Source organism: Salarias fasciatus, chromosome 14 (genome assembly GCF_902148845.1).
Source record: "Salarias fasciatus chromosome 14, fSalaFa1.1, whole genome shotgun sequence".
Lineage (NCBI taxonomy): Eukaryota > Metazoa > Chordata > Actinopteri > Blenniiformes > Blenniidae > Salarias > Salarias fasciatus.
Window position 1 is genome coordinate 1,846,389 of NC_043758.1, and position 16,117 is coordinate 1,862,505.

Consider the following 16,117-nt stretch of genomic DNA (forward strand, 5'->3'; position numbering starts at 1 on the left):
ACTGGGTTTTTTTAACAATCTTTTTTTTATATTAAGAAACAAATAAAAAAAAACTACAGTTCAAACTAAGAATATTAAATATGTTATTTCTTTGAAAAGAAGGTTAAAAAAAAGCCAAAAAGGTACAAAAGGTTTTTACACTGAATTCAGATTACTATTTTTTAAATTGAAAATTTTTTGGGAGACAAAATTCAGTTTCAGAAATTCCAATAAAAATGAATTTGTGTTTTATTGTGATGTTACGGATTAAAATAGATTATTAAATTATTTCACTTTAAATCCATATTAATTATTTTAATCAGAGCAGCTTTTAAAAAAAAATATCAAAAAATTGAATTTTGTGTTGAGGATTTTTTTCTCCAAAATCTGCAATGAAACAAATGTCTCCAATAAAAATAAAGTTTTATACAAATGTCAGAAAAAAAAAAAGTTTAATAAAAAAAAAAAACTTTTGAAAAAACTTACATTTTGTCCACTTTGAGCTTCTGTACAAATACAAGCAGAAAAACATTATTTCAGGAGTTATAGATTCAATCCAGTAGTTTTTAGGATTTTATACAAAACATAATCTGCTGCAGAAATAATTTAATATTTAACATTATTATAAATGTAAAAAACAGGAATAACTTCGTGCTTGTATTTTTCTTTTTTTTTTAAACTTTGTTAGTTTGATGAAGTCGTTCCATCCGAAGAATTTACTGTTAATCTGAGTTTAAATGGAAAGATTCTGGAACGTCAACATCCAAACGGAACCAGAGACAGAACCGGAAAGATAAACAGAAACAAACAAAAAGAGAAAGATGCACAGAACCACAACCAGAAACAGAACCAGGCGGAGAACCAGACAGGCAGCTGGAAGCTGAATCAGAAGCTGGTCTCGTTCATGTGTGGCTTGGGGCTGGTGGGCGGGGCAGTGGGCGGGGCAGTGGGCGGGGCCGAGGTGGCGCTCTCTGGACTGGCGGCGCCTTCGGGTGATGCTGGGACTTCTGTGGGTGATGCGGCAGCGACCCGGCGGGGAGAAGTGGGCGCCGCAGAACGCGTGGGGCTCACAGCTAAAGGGGCGGGGCTTGGAGGGGAGGTGGGCGTGGCCCGACGCTGCGGTGAAGAGAAGGACGAAGGGGACAACGGCGTCGAGGACAGCGATGAATGCGTTCCCGGCGGAGGGCGGGCGCCGGGCGACACGGAGAAGGTGGTGGGCGTGCGGAGGCCGAACCGGGCTTCCAGCTCGCTGCACACCGCCAGGCTCCGCCTACCGCCCTCCAGGCCCGCCTCCGAGCCTTTGGCCAGCTCTTGGCAGCGCTCCACGAAGCTGCCTCGCCGCACCGCCTCCCGGTCCTGGTGCCGCGGGGGGCGGGGGCTGTGGGGGTGGGCGGGGCCGTGCATGGGGTGGGCGGGGCCGTGCATGGGGTGGGCGGGGCCGTGCATGGGGTGGGCGGGGCTGTGGATAGGGTCTCTGCTGGGTTTGGCGAGGGGCAGGGGGGGCGGAGCCTGCCGGGGGAGGCTGCCGCACAGCGAGGCAGATGAACCTGAAGCTCCAGCAGCTCCTCGACCTCCTGCGGAGTGGAGACGCTCCGTCCGGAAACTTTCAGCGAGCTGCGAGTGAAGACTGGAGAGAGAGGAGGGTGGTAAACAACAACAACAACAACACCACCGAGCTGCCAGTGAAGACTGTTCTGCTGTACTGCAGCAGGATTCTCTGATCCAGGATCAAGTGATCCAGACTCATTCAGTCCAGTTCAAACTGAGCCCTGAGGAGCGCCTGAACCAAAACTGCAAATCCAACAAAATGGCGCGGGAGGGACGCCACGTTAGCTCCGCCCGTCTTTATAAACAGCGAGAGGTTTAAACGAGTGGACTGTGAAGACTAGAGGACCGAGAGCGGAGCCCTGAGGAACGCCACCCGGACGATCCCGGTACCTGCTGGTGGAGGCCCTGGGCGTGCTGTCGGGGGTCCGGGTCAGGGCCAGGTCGCACTGGTCCAGCAGCTCCAGCAGCTCCTCCTCCGTGGGCCCGCCCAGCGCCCGGATGTCCACCTTGCCGGCGATCTCCATGGCCGTGGTCAGGTCCCACATCTGGATGCTGCCGTTGCTGTGGCCGCTGAACAGGTACCGGCGGGGACGGGAGCCGATCCGACTGGAACCCTCGCACTCGTGGACCATGAAGGCCGTGATGGAGGTCCCGTCCACCGAGCGCACCTCACACACCCTGACACACACACACACGACATGTTCAGGTTGAAACTTGTGAATTGAAATAAAGAACACCGAGTAAGAACAGAAAGACAGACAAACGTTCCGTGACGTGACCCACCTCTTCCCGTTGGACGACAGTCGGACGTACAGCTTGTCGGTATCGGGCACGACTCTCTGGATGAAGACCTGCTGGTCGTCCCGCTCGCCGTACGGCCCTGGAAACAGCAGAACCGGCAGTCTGAGGAACCCGGTCTGGACCGCGGGCGGCCGGGAGCCGTGCGGCGCGTACCGATCTCCGTCCCGGCGCTGCAGCCGCCGTGTCCGTCCACCTCGTCCAGGCTGAGGATCTTGAAGGAGGTGAGCGGCGTGGATCCCGGCTGGGTGGAGATCATCCCCCGGAACCGAGTCACCGTCCAGGTGCGCACGTGGTTGTTGTCTGCACAGACTGAGAAGAGGCAGAAGGTGGGAATCACGTCTCTGCTTTTACAGAACTAGTTTCTCTGGTTCCCGCCAGCCAATCCAGACGCAGCAGAACCGACTTCACACTGCGCATTGGGAAAGGAACTGGAGCTCCTGAAGTCCTACAGTCTGCAGGAACCGTCAGAACTCTGGTTCCGTCAAACCGTGACTGGGCCGGTCTGCTCCTGGGGGTCTCGGCAGACCACTTCCAGAGCTGTGGCGTGTCGGACTCGGACTCGTACCCGAGATGAGGTGCTTCTCGGACAGCATGATCTTGGTGACGGGGCTGCGGTGGACGGAGAAGGTCTGGAAAAGCTGAGGTCCCGATCCCACCGTCTCCGGATGCTGGACGATGACCCGGACCGTCCCCGAGCTGGTTCCGTACGCGATCTCGATCCAGTTCCCGCTGTCACCTGACACAAGAGCAGCCAATCAGAGGAGAGCCCGTCCGACACGGCGACAGGAGCCCTGTCAGCAGCCTGGAACGTGGTCTGGGCTCCGCCTACTGGTCTTGGGAGTGAGGTAGACGCTGAGAGCGGTGATGGCGTCCTCCGTCGGGTCCCGGTACAGCTCCGTCACCAGCAGGTCGTTGTCCTTCATCCTCAGAGGAAACTTCTGGACGTCTGGCGGAGCGGAAGCAGGTGAGGACCAGCAGGGCAGGCCCACAGGGCTCGCGATGCGTTCAGGGACCGGCGCTTACCGATGTAGTAGATGGATCCGTTGTTGCAGCCGAGGATGAGGAAGGACCCGGCCGTGTCATAGCTGCTGATCGGAACCACGTCCTGGTTCTGGAAGGTATGGAGAACCCAACGGGAGGCAGAGCTCAGCAGAGAGCGGCAAAACTAGACCTGAATGAAACCAACTGACCCAGACCGGAACAGACCAACTGACCCAGACCAGAACAGACCAACTGACCCAGACCAGAACAGGCCAACTGACCCAGACCAGAACAGGCCAACTGACCCAGACCAGAACAGACCAACTGACCCAGACTGGGACAGACCAACTGTCTGAAGCTGGATCTTAATTACTGACTCAATGAAACCAATACTTCAGACTTAAAGTGGTTCAAACACTCAGATAAAAAAGACCAAACTACATTCAAATCTGCGAATAACACTCTGACTGCTGTCCATCCGTGCTCCTGCCGGACTCAAGCCAGGTGAGAAGAGTCCGACTGGTTCCTGCCCACCTGCCAGTGTTTAGTGACGGCGTTCCAGACCCCGACCTTCCCCGTGTGGCTGGTGGCGATCAGCTGGTTACCAACGAAGAAGAGAGCCTCGGCAGGCACGTTGAGACTGAAGACGCCTGCAGGAGGGAAGAGACGAGAGGCGGCCCGGTCAGAGACGAGACGTCCATGAGGCGGCGCCGGAGACGCGTCGTGGCAGACGTAAGGACAGCGGCGATCCGTCCGGGAGTCTCGTACCGATTTCATTCCCGTTGCCGTCGGGGCAGATGGACCACAGGATGATCTCTGTGACGGACGCCACCGCCACCATCTTGTCGTTGTCTCCCAGCGAGCCGCCCATCACCTTGGCGTTGAGCGCCACTCTGTCGATCATCCAGTCGAGTCGAGGAGACGTGAAGACCTGCTGCCAGCCGGTGGACTCCTTCACCCTGGAGGGACGGGAAGCACAAACTGCTCTCACTCTTCTTATTCATGCAGCACCTGAATGGAAAACCGAATCTGAGGCTTCATTTAGAGAGAGAGAGTGTGTGTGTGTGTGTGTGTGTGTGTGTGTGTGTGTGTGTGTGTGTGTTCACCTGTAGCAGACGACAAACTGAGCGTAGGCCACAGCAATCCAGTTATGATGTCCACAGATGATCCGCACCAAGCCAGGGTCAGACACCGGACCTACACACACACACACACACACACACACACAGGTCAGCCTCTGAAGCCCCGCCCCCGCCATCCCGTCGTCCGGTTGGTGCGCCGACCTGCCGCCGCCCTCTCCTCGCTCGCCGCCCGGCCCAGGATCCCGGCGTTGCCCAGGTTGGGCGGCATGGTGTTGCTGCGTCTGACGGGCGCTCGCTCCGGCGCCGCCGCTCGCCCTGCCATGAACTGTGACCCCGCCACACTGTGGCGGTTTCGCCGCTTCGCCGGGTAAACTGAGGTCAAGAGGTCACATCAATAATCAATGAGTGTCTTAAAGTTCATTTGACCGTATTTTAACTATTAAAATGATCCAGATCACAACTAAAGACCCATATTAAATTATTATAGTCTGACTTGATTTTCCTTTAAAAGGTGACATATCTTTTGAGTGTGTGTGTGTGTGTGTGTGTGTGTGTGTGTGTGTGTGTGTACCTGGAGGAGGCAGGTATCCGTTGAACAGAACATTCCCACAGGATGATCGGTCCAACTCGTCACACAGCTGCAGTTTTCTCACTGAATTAAAAAAAACAAAAAAAACACCACATAGTTCTTCCTTCAGACACACACTCTGTTTCTGTGGTTGTGTGTTTATGTGTGTTTATCCCATTTTGTGTGCATTGCCCACCCAGTGGTGTGATGCCGTAAAACTCGGCCTCGTGCATGAGCATGTGCACGTTGATGGAGCGGGGGTGGAGCTCTTTGGTTCGCAGGAAATTCAAGATCGGAGCGAAGAGCGACGGATCTCTGTCGATGAAGATCTGCCAGGAGGAAGAGGAGGGAGCACCGGGTGATCAAGAGCACCAGAGGACACACACACACACACACACACACACACACACACACACACTGAACTCACAGCTCCTGTCTCGTCCTTCAGAGTTGAGATGCGTCCGCTCAGCAGACTGAAGGAGAAACACCGAGTCAGTTTCGGATCTGATCAGTCTCACTGTGTGTGTTTTCTGAACCAACCTGGAGAAGAAGGAGTCAGGAACCCACGTGAGCGTCTGCCGGGAGGTACTGAACCTGGAAACACACACACACACACACACACACACACACACACACACACACACACACACACACACACACACACACAGCTTACATCCATTGAATTCTGAATTTCATGAACTCGACATTAAAAATGATCCTTATGCTGGAATCTCCCTACAATCCTGTGATTCTTTGTCTGTGTGATGATGTTCGCATGAACTTTTTGGTGAAAACATTCAGACTTTGTTCAGCCTTAACTTGATTTTGATGTGGTTCCATTGTCGGACAGCATAATCAATTCACATCCACACGTCTTTAACTCTGTGTTGTTCCATCATCGGACACCATAGTCTTGTTTGCTATTCAGTGAAGTCTTAGCAAAACACTAACACAGTTTATACCGATCAATGGCCTCACTGTGTGTGTGTGTGTGTGTGTGTGTGTGTGTGTTTCTATATTTAACAAGACAGCTTGTCTGAGTCTCAGTCAACCTGCTTCCAATATCGGACAAGCTTTGACTGCACGTCGTGTCATGCTTAACGATCTTTTGGTTGAATCTGGTCGTTTGTCTGCGTTTGCTGTCGCACCGAGGCACCTCTGAGCGCGTGCGTTCATTAATCTGCCGTTATTAATCTGTAGTGCACTTTCGACCCCGTCCAACAATGGAGCGGATCCGTTTGAGGTGTATCACCGGACACGATGTCTACTTTTCCTGATTACAAACAGTGAAAGGTGTTTCTTTTGAGTTGTTACATATTTATAACTAAGTTACAAATTCAAAATACGTATTTATAGTGTTTCAAAAATCATAAACTTCTTAAAAACCGAAATGATTGTGAAGATATAGAGAGCCGTCCGATAATGGAAGCCTGGATATTAGCCTCAGCTAGCCGCAGCTAGCCTCACCTCTTCCCCCCGACATTCAGGTGGATAATGTCCCCGCTTCGAGACATCCTGGGAGCGGCTGCAGATCCTCCGAGAGGCCACGGGCCGCACGGAGCCCGCAAACAGCCCGTAACGCACACTTTTAATCCATTTCACGGGCTTCTTCACTTCCGCTGCTGCTTCTGGAGCGACTTCCGGTCACAGTGAGGCGGAGCGCAGGGGGCGGAGCTAAACCCCGACCCGGATTACTGGGATAGGTGGATCCGGAGTGAGGACTGGATCTGGATCCGGAATGACACGCTGTACTGTTTGTGCTGTTTGTGTGTTTTTTATTTTACAGTTTTTCCTTTTCTTAGTTTTTTTTGTTAAATTATTATTGTTATTATTATTATTATTATTATTATTATTATTATTATTATTATTATTAATTCGATATGTATTCCCCTTTATTACTGTAATGAACACATTCTTACTGGACGCTGTCTCGAGCTCCAGGAAGCAGCTTATGGGGCTTTAAATAAACTAAACCAAACCAAATTCTGGATGCAGACTGCTGCAACACTGAAAGCCCGAAAAACACCAACCTGACAATAGTTTCTGAAAAACATTGACGGATGATGGTTTAGGAAATGTGACAGCTGATCGTACACAGTGGTTTTTCCAGCAGTGTCCCTGAGTCCATGCAGTGGTTTCTGAGTGTTTCTTTACAGCCTCTTGGACTGATTTTCTCTCTGAAGCTCCTGACACTGACCTCTGACCTCTGATTTCATGGGCTGCCACATGTTCCACCTGAAGCTTTTACTTTTTGAGCTTTCAGCTCTTTTCTTCTCGCTGAGTTGGAGGTTTCTCTGTACGAGCCTGGATGTTTGTTTGCAGCTGCAGCGTCTCGTGTCGTCGCTGCAGCTCCTGTTTGTTTTCTCAGAGGTTCAGCGAGTTGAGGCGGCTTCTGCAGCTGGACCGACGGACGACACGCTCTTCCTCCTCCTCTGCTGTCGGCTGGAGTCCTCTTCCTCTCATTCTCCTGAGCAAGGCAGCGTGGTGGGCGGTCTGCAGGGCTTCCTGAGGCGGACCGGCACTCAGAGCCGTCATCTGAACGCCCCCGTTTCCATGGAAACCGAGGAAAACACAAATTACCAGAACTGTTCAGACTCCATCTCCTTATTGACAGCACTACTCCTGGTCCAGGTCCTGGTCCAGGTCCTGGTCCTGGTCCAGGTCCTGGTCCTGTACTCAACCGTCACAGTAAACAGGAGTTCTGCACGTGCACAGTATATGGACAATCAGAGCAATGTTTTCCTCCAGACTGTATAGGACTCCCAGTCCAGATTCTCCTGGTCCTGGTCCTGGTCTTGGTTCTGGTCCCAGTCCAGATTCTCCCGGTCCTGGTTCTGGTAGTTTTAAAGTTGACAGTTACCATAACAACAGTCGAACTCTGTTCTGTCCAGATGAACGTCTGCGTTCTATCCTTACAGTGTTTTGGTTTCATTACAGAAACCAACAACAGCACCAACTAGTGGACCAACATGGTAACTGGATGGTTTTCACTGTCTCCTGTTTTCGTGGAAACAGATATGGTTTTACAAAACAACGCCAAGCAAACATGAAACTTTTCTGAAACAAAAACACAAAAACAATGTTTTCAGTTGAGACGTTGTCATGGAAACGGGGTGTCACCTAAAAAGTCTCTGACCAGCCTGAAGTTCCACGGCGGAGGAAGGAACCCCGTCTCAGGGTTCTGTCCTCTGCTGAGGGGTTTCAGAATCCACATCCGTCCCTGTGAAGACAACAGGATGTGATCCAGACTGATGCCACCTTCTTTTTAACATCCTCACGGTTCCACTTTTAGCTCCTAACTCCGATCCCCCTCCTCCCCCACCGCCCCATCGGATTCAGCCGCTCTCTGGAGGTTTATTATCAGAAGCAATGAAGACACTCCAGAGGCAAAGTCCAAATAAAAAGGCTTGATGAAAATTTTTAAAGCTTTTTGTTTGAATTTCACAGTAAAAGAAACTTTGGAATTTCATTTTCACGCATAACAAACCTGTTTGTTAAACAGGTTAAAGGTGCTGTAGGCAGGATTTTGCTAGTCAGTGCTAATTTTTCTGTGTTTTCTTTGGATTAAATGTTAGAGTATCCATTGATAATCCTATAGGAGTGTAGCATAACTGCACGACCGCGAGGGCGCAGCATTTCCATCTGTCTCTGTTCTGAGCTAAAAAAGGAATCTCCACAGCTCCAGGTATCTTTGACCAATCAGAAGAGCCCATGAGGCTCTAACCGTGATTGGTCGAGGGGCGTTCGTTGCACGTTCTTGTGGGAGGGGCTTAACTTGCGTAAGGGCGTGATGTCAGAGAAAACAGGACAGGATTGGCTGTGCTGGGTTTCAAATCACCATCTTAGATGGGTCAAATCGCCATCTTGCTTAGGTAAACCTAGGCAAGATGGTGGAGATGCTGAATCCTGCCTACAGCACCTTTAATAAAGGTAAAACAGGTCAGTTCGCCTGCAGTAACAGACTCTGGAACTAACCTGGTCCAAAGCAGCTTTTTCCCTCCAAACCTTGAATTTCTCCTTGACTCCGCCCACTTTAAGCGCCACAGAGTTTATTTTCCTCCTTCATTCATTCAGCTGGAGAGTTTAGAGGAGCAGATTTCTGTCCTCTGTCATTTCAAACTATCTTGTATATACATATACGAGTATATATACATACATATATCTGTATAAAGTTGAAATGACGACCCCTCCCTCTGCTTCCCCCGTTGCCATGGAGACTCATCTAAACGGCTCAGTTGACGCTGTCTTTTTAACCTCTTCAGACCCGAGCGGTTGTTTGACGTGCATTTTTTTTTTCTTTGTCTTTTGGGCTTATTAGACCCTGTTAAGTATAAAAACTAAGCATCATCTTTTTACATGTTTTAAATTTTGAGAAAAATAAAGTCCACGTATGTTGACTTTTTGTCTGAATTTCCTGAAAACACAGTACAGTCACGACTGTCACGTGTGAGTGCAAAACTCTTCATTTCCCCTCTAAACATAGTTTTTTCCCTAACTGCTTTTGCATATATCAATAGTGCATACTGATATGGAATGATGCTTTGTTTTCAAAGTTCTCAGGAACACAGTGTGAAGGCCGCTCTGTTTTGTCTGAAGTCACTTGGAAACAGCGTCTGCTAGTCTGGTGAGATCTGGCTATATGAGATGGCGTGGCCGGAAGTCATGCCAGAGTCGGGTTGGATTCTCCTTGGAGCAACAGCCTTGCTCTCAATCAGCTGATTTGTGTGTGCTTCCTCTGCAATCCTCAATAAATCCTCCTTGTGCAGCGTCAACACCTTGACTCGTCATCTTTGGCTCTGATTCACCAAAAATTCCACAACAGTTTGGGGGCTCGTCCGGGATCTAAATACAACATAAACGAGGTGAGTGCAAATGTTTCCTCTGTTAAATATTTAACTCAGGAAGTAATGCCTTACCTGTGTGGATGTTTGACTAGATAAAAGAACTATTTCATAGTTGATTGGAATTGTAAAAGCAAATTTCTAAACATAAAGAGCCAAAGATGTCCCTAAATTTTTGATTGATTCTTATCAATCAATTGCTAATCATTGATTAGTAACAATTGGGTTGTAATAATAATTTAATTCTAACTTGGAACTGTGGCTGAGAGAGCTTAGGAAGAGTTTCTAGACTTGGAGTCTGGACGGCCCTGGGGGCCACTGGCGTGGAAGGGCTGAGCCCCTGAAGCAACTTTGTTTTCACTCGGATTGGATCCGAGATTGACGCACCGCAGAGCTTGGGGGGTATTATGGGATGGCCTCTTCACCAGGGCGGGCCTGGTGCATGTAACAGAAGGGTTGATGATTTCCCTAACGGGCTGATCTGCACTGTTGCAACTGTGTGTGCCGTCGCATGTGGAAGTTTCTGCTGGTGAAACTTTTTGAAAACCTGGTGAGTGTGATTCTGCAGCTCACCTCACGGCTCTGACTCTCTTTCATGATAAAAAAGGGGTAAATAAAGAAGAAGGTCACGATGCTGGGAGGTTGTTTAGGTTTGTAGAGGACATGTGTTGCTGTTTGTGTTGCTGTTTTGTGTGCAGTTATTGTTTGTGCTAATCTGTTTGGTGAACACCAAAGTCTTAAACATAGGAAAAGAAGAGACAGGAAGTAGAACAGCACGGCGTGGTCTGATCCTGTTGAGAGTTTTCAGAAACTATTCGATGAGTTCACACCAGTCGGGGTGGTCGGCAGGACCAAGTTTGGAATGTTTAGAGGAGTCACAATCTACGGCCCGAGTGATGATTTCTGGCTGTTTACGCAGACAACCGAGTGATCTGAGAACACCGAGAGAATTAAAGTTTACTTTAATACATGGTGGTTTTGATTTGCTGGTTCTGTGTAAAACACTGATCGTGACTCCTCACTTGTGCCACAAAACCAGTTGTACACATACAATTTTTTTTTTTAAATGTCTGTTGCCATGTTTTGAAAATAAGTGCAAATTACACAACTAACAGTAACATTTTTGCCCCTTTCGGACAGTCAGTCAGTTCCAGTACAGCGTCATTCACATGCTTGTAACAAAGTATAAAACATTCAAAGAGTGTTGCATTGTCACTGTCTCATATAAATAACACCTTAGGTAAACTGAATTTACCTAAGGGTACAATCAATATTTTTGAATCTTTGAATCTTGAATCAACATGTTTTAACAGGTTCTGAACTTCACAGTGCACAGTGGACACTCACACCTAACGGTTGTGATCAGCTTTCAAGCACAGAAACACCTTGCAGGTCCCACAATGCACTGGGGTTCTCCCAGTGCAGGAAGCATTGCTTGATGTTCATTGTTCCTGGATGTGCATGTCCAGTCATGTCTGTCCTGTTCAGTTTTGTCCTCTTGCTCAAACTCTGAGAGTTTAGCATCAGTTGAGTGGCCCTCCAGTGCATTCCACGTCCTGCACAGTTCTGCTTAGTGTGAAGAAAGTTCTAGATTTACCCATGCAAGCAATTCACTGAGGTGTATTGGTGCATATAGTTGAATGTGAGTGCATGTTTATATGAAATTTGATGATTTATCTTCAAATAAGAACAAATACCTTGATTGTTCTGTCCCGGAGGGCTTGGTCCTGGTGCTGGCCAACCCACGTTGCAGGTGGGACAGCATTTGTCTAACTCCGGGATGACAGGCGAATCTGGATGAGTGTAGCCAATGTAGCACCTCGCTACGCACCTCGGGCGAGACGAATGTCCTGTCGGCGGGTCCACCCCCAGGACCTGGCTCGCCGACCAAGGCCTCCCGCACCCGCTCCATTACGCGCCATGGCAGTGTCCCCCCCACGGAAGCCTTCTTGCTCTCCTCTCCTGCATCGGCGAATTGTCGCAAGAGGGCATCAGGTCTGGCATTCCGGGTGCCTGGGCGAAACGTAACGGGCCGAGACGGAGAGCAGCCTGCCGACTGGAGGCAGTTGGCCCGGCAGCGGCCACCCCAAGAGATCACCCTCCCCCCAGTCCAGGAGATGAGGGGGTCGTGGAGCCGCAGCCAGGGGTACCCCAGGACTGTATCGGTGGAACGAGGTAACACGAAGAACCTGATTTCTTCCCTGTGGTCATCGGGGGAAAGCAGGGTCACTGGGGCCGTACGGAACCGAACAACAGCGACCCGGGATCCGGAAGTACAGAGGATACGTCTGGTCGGAGCAGACCTGTCGACGTCAACCCCCAGCCTCCGTGCCAGCGCCTCTGAGATGAAGTTCCCCTCTGCTCCCGAGTCCACCAGAGCCCGGCACAGCACTTCCGCAGAGCGACATGACAGCTTGACAGGCATCACAAATGTCTTAATAGAGTCTTGGCTCTCTTGGCCCGCCAACCCCCCTATAACCATTGGCAGGCCGTCTTTTGGCCGGTTGGGACATCTGTCACTGGCATGGCCGGGCTCCCCACAGTAGCAGCACAATCTGCGACTCACCCTTCGCAGACGTTCCGAATCTGTGAGCTTGATGCGGCCGACCTCCATGGTGTCCGGGTTCTCCTCCATCGTGGGCGTCAAAACTCTGGGACAGGCTGAGGCTGCTTCCCCTGGACTGACTGCCCTGATGCAGTTACCCAGCCGGACAGCCTGTGATATTAGATCGTCGAGAGTCTTAATATCATCTTGGCGAGCCAGTTCAGCCTGGAGCTCCGATCTGAGCAAAACAAAAGTACTCCTCGCAGTGCTACGTCATTCCACCCGCTTGCGGCTGCTGCCACCCTGACGTCCACCAAGTGGTCAGCGATGGAGCGCCCTCCAGGTCTCATCGTCAGCAGCCGTCTGGAAGAATCCCCGTCCAGAGGCTACCAAGGGTGGGGGGTCCGGTGGCGGAGCAGATTCAGATTCAGAAAACTTTATTGATCCCATAGGGCCACTCATTTGCAGCACATCTCGAGCAGTTTCACACATACATACAACATGAGACAGTCCAGTTCAGCCACAAGTGGAACTCAGGTTGAACTATATTAAAACAAGCAATACAATAAACAATTTAAGAGCTGGAATTCAATAATTTGATTGCAGAAGGCACAAAGGAGTTTGAAAAACGATTAGTTTTCCAAGCTGGAGCATAATACCAGCGTCCAGAAGGCATCAAGATAAACCCTGGAGTCAGAGGATGAAGAGGCTGAGCCAAGATACTCTGTGCTTTACTCAGCACCTGCTGCTCCCACAGAGAGCGCAAGTCTCTCAGTTTAATTCCTGTGATTTTAGAACAGGTCTTGACAATGTTCTGCAGTTTGTTTTTATCCCTCACAGACAAGGATTGAAACCAAAAGATAAAAGAAAATGTGAGTAAACTCTCAATAAACGAGCAGCCCACGTTTGACAATGTTCTCAGTGTTCATGTCAAATCTTAACTTGTCATCTATCACCGCGCCCAGATATTTATAACCATTGACAATTTCCACGCTGTGGAGCGTCCCCGGAAGATGCACCCTGGGCTGATTTTGCTTCCACTAATTGCTTCACCATCGACATACACTCGGTCATCTGTTGTCCCAGATGACGCAGGTAACCCTCAACAGCATCCAAACGTTCCTTGGTTGCGGCGGGGCGCCTCTCTGCTGGGTCTGGGGTCTGGCCGGATCGTTCTGTCGTGGTCGGTGTGCAGTCAGACCCAATTGCAGAGAGACAGAAGCAGGATTGATGATTGAACAAGTTTATTCAGTGAAGATAACCACGAGGGCTGCAGCCTGGCAGCAGCATCACAGGTTGGCTCGTGGCAAGGTCATGGCGTGACCATGGCAAGGTCGTGGCATGACGAGGTCCTGGCGAGATGACGTCCTGGCATGGTGTGGCAAGACAAGGCAAGAAAAAGCAAAACAAGGCAAGACCAGACAAAAACCTCCTCGCTGCTTGGCAGAGCAGCCGGATCCCTCTGCAGCAGCAAGGGAGTCTGGTAAGGGTAACGATCCGGAAAGGAGCAGGTGGCGGGGGGGGTTATATAGGCAGCTAGAGTGGCAGTCCCCAGGTGAATGCAATCAGCAATCAGCAGGACCCAGGGAGACTGAGACTGTGTTCGAAACCACATACTTACCTACTACTCATACTAACTTATTGAGTAAGCAGTGTGTTTACACTGGCAGTATGCGATTTTGAGTATGCGAGAAGTTCCCGGATGCATACTGCATTCGCCAGAAATGTTGAGTATACATCGTGTGTTCACTACTCATACTGAAATTACCCAAGATGCAACGTGACGGACAGCGGTTGCGCCAGACAGAACTTGCGCCGCCTGGCGGCCGGCAGGTTTGGTGGTGGTGGTGGGGGGGGGGGGGCTGGCCCCGCGATCTGGGCTCGGCCCCGGAGGGTGTGAGAAACTCTGCGCTCGCTGGCGGGCCCGCCGCTGGGGTGGCGCGCCGCACCGGGGGGCCCAGGGGTCAGCCACCGGACCTCCGGAACCGACTCAGTGCGACACCCGGGGCGGGCCCGCTCCGTAGGACCACTGGGTGAGACCGCGCATCTCGGTCCTGCTGCTGAGCGGGTCGGCGGGGAGCCAGTCGGAGAGGCGGGGGCGGGCGGTGGCGTGATCCATGGTCGCCTGGCCTGGAGGCTGGGCTGCTGGGTCGGGGGACCCGACTGCCACGGCCACGGCGCTGAGCGCCGTGCCGGGCGGGGGGGCCCCGTGGCGGGTCCGGGGTTTGTGTGTGTCCTGCTTCTCTGCCTGCTTCTCTGCTTCTCTGACACCTCCGTGCTGGAGCCACTCACTGCGGCTCGCTCACATTTTACCGAATTCGTCCAAACAAAATCATAAACAGTTGGTATTCGGACAAATAAACGACACACTGGGGCTCTAAACGACCACTTTGTCGCCTAATTTGACAAAAAATCTTGATGAAGTTGTACATTTGAAGAGTTTAGAGCTAAAGTGAAATCAGCTTTAGCAGGTCGATTTCGGCTCGGAGAGGAGTGCAATGCATCGTGGGTTATTATGTAGTATGCTGTAGTGTGAACGCTTTGCATACTGTCTGATGGACTGAGTATGCAGGATACAGTATGGGTAGTATAAGTATGGAAGTATGTAGTAGGCAGTATGAGGTTTCAAACACAGCATGAGACTGCCTTCGACCTGCCAGACTGGGGTCCTGACAGTAAGTCAGGAAATATGACTGGACTTCTTACCTTGCCGACATTTTTGGGGTTTGGAGTGGCTGGCTGAACTTAGACATGTGCTGACAGCCATTGAGAAATTTTCTTGAAGTGTGTAGTACTCTTGGCCGCACGGTGGCACAGTGGTTAGTGCTCGTGCCTCACAGCAAGAAGGTCCTGGGTTCAAATACCGGCCGGGGCTCGGGGCCTTTCTGTGTGGAGTTTGCATGTTCTCCCCGTGTGTGCGTGGGTTCCCTCCGGGTACTCCGGCTTCCTCCCACAGTCCAAAAACATGCATGATAGGTTAATTGATCACCCTAAATTGCCCCTAGGTATGAATGTGTGAGTGAATGGTTGTTTGTCTATATATGTCAGCCCTGCGACAGACTGGCGAACTGTCCAGGGTGTACCCCGCCTTCGCCCACAGCAGCTGGGATCGGCTCCAGCCACCCGCGACCCCGAAAGGGAAAAAGCGGCAGAGAATGAATGAATGAATGAATGTAGTACTCTTCTGACACCACTGGGTGGCAGCGTAAGGGTCCTCATATGTAGCCAAGAGGCCCCAGTTCAGCAGAATTACTGGCTATGGCGAAATAAGCCAAGATGTGACGTCCACACGAGTACGCCGGGTCTTAAGAGCTGAAGCTGTGGCGCTGAACTCCAGCTGGAATGACTCAGAGTTGATCAAATTCAAATCAGCTTTTCTGAAACCGAACAGAGAGACGTGTCTCAGAGGAGATCAGCTGATGGTGGAGGGTGAGACTGGGCAGCCCCATGTTGCCTCTGCAGCTGACTCCACTCCAGCCTGATTTCTCTAAAACTTTATCAAACAGTGAAACTCTTTGTTTTCCAGAAAGGGACAGTTTGAGCCTTTTGTCTTTCCTTCTTCTTCGTTGTTGTTGTTGTTGTTGTGTAATGAAGTTGTCAGAGCCACAGCCGCAGCCTGATATGATGGCGGCGGCGGCGGCAGCAGCGTCTGGAGGCGTTTCCTCCGGATGAGGGAGAAGTGAAGGAGTCCCGCCTGGAGGCAGGAAGAGGAGGAGCAGCTCCGGATATAAGAGACGAGCTCAGAGTGTCTCTGGTCACAGCTGGAGGAAAC

The 16,117-nt window shown here is 50.7% G+C and overlaps 1 protein-coding gene across 1 annotated transcript; it reads right to left on the reverse strand.

The window, feature by feature from the left end:
• Nucleotides 1–567: 567 nt before the first annotated feature.
• On the reverse strand, nt 568–6,595 carry LOC115400100 (SH3KBP1-binding protein 1-like). Its single transcript, XM_030107755.1, has 16 exons — nt 6,427–6,595; nt 5,500–5,553; nt 5,387–5,432; nt 5,156–5,288; nt 4,963–5,043; nt 4,593–4,763; nt 4,416–4,506; nt 4,078–4,268; nt 3,844–3,959; nt 3,352–3,439; nt 3,158–3,274; nt 2,894–3,064; nt 2,482–2,637; nt 2,311–2,407; nt 1,918–2,205; nt 568–1,606 (listed from the first exon to the last, which is right to left on the reverse strand). Exons 1-16 carry the CDS (start codon nt 6,471–6,473, stop codon nt 865–867), a joined length of 2,589 nt encoding a protein of 862 aa, XP_029963615.1. The 5' UTR covers nt 6,474–6,595; the 3' UTR covers nt 568–864.
• Between the last annotated feature and the right edge of the window lie 9,522 nt (nt 6,596–16,117).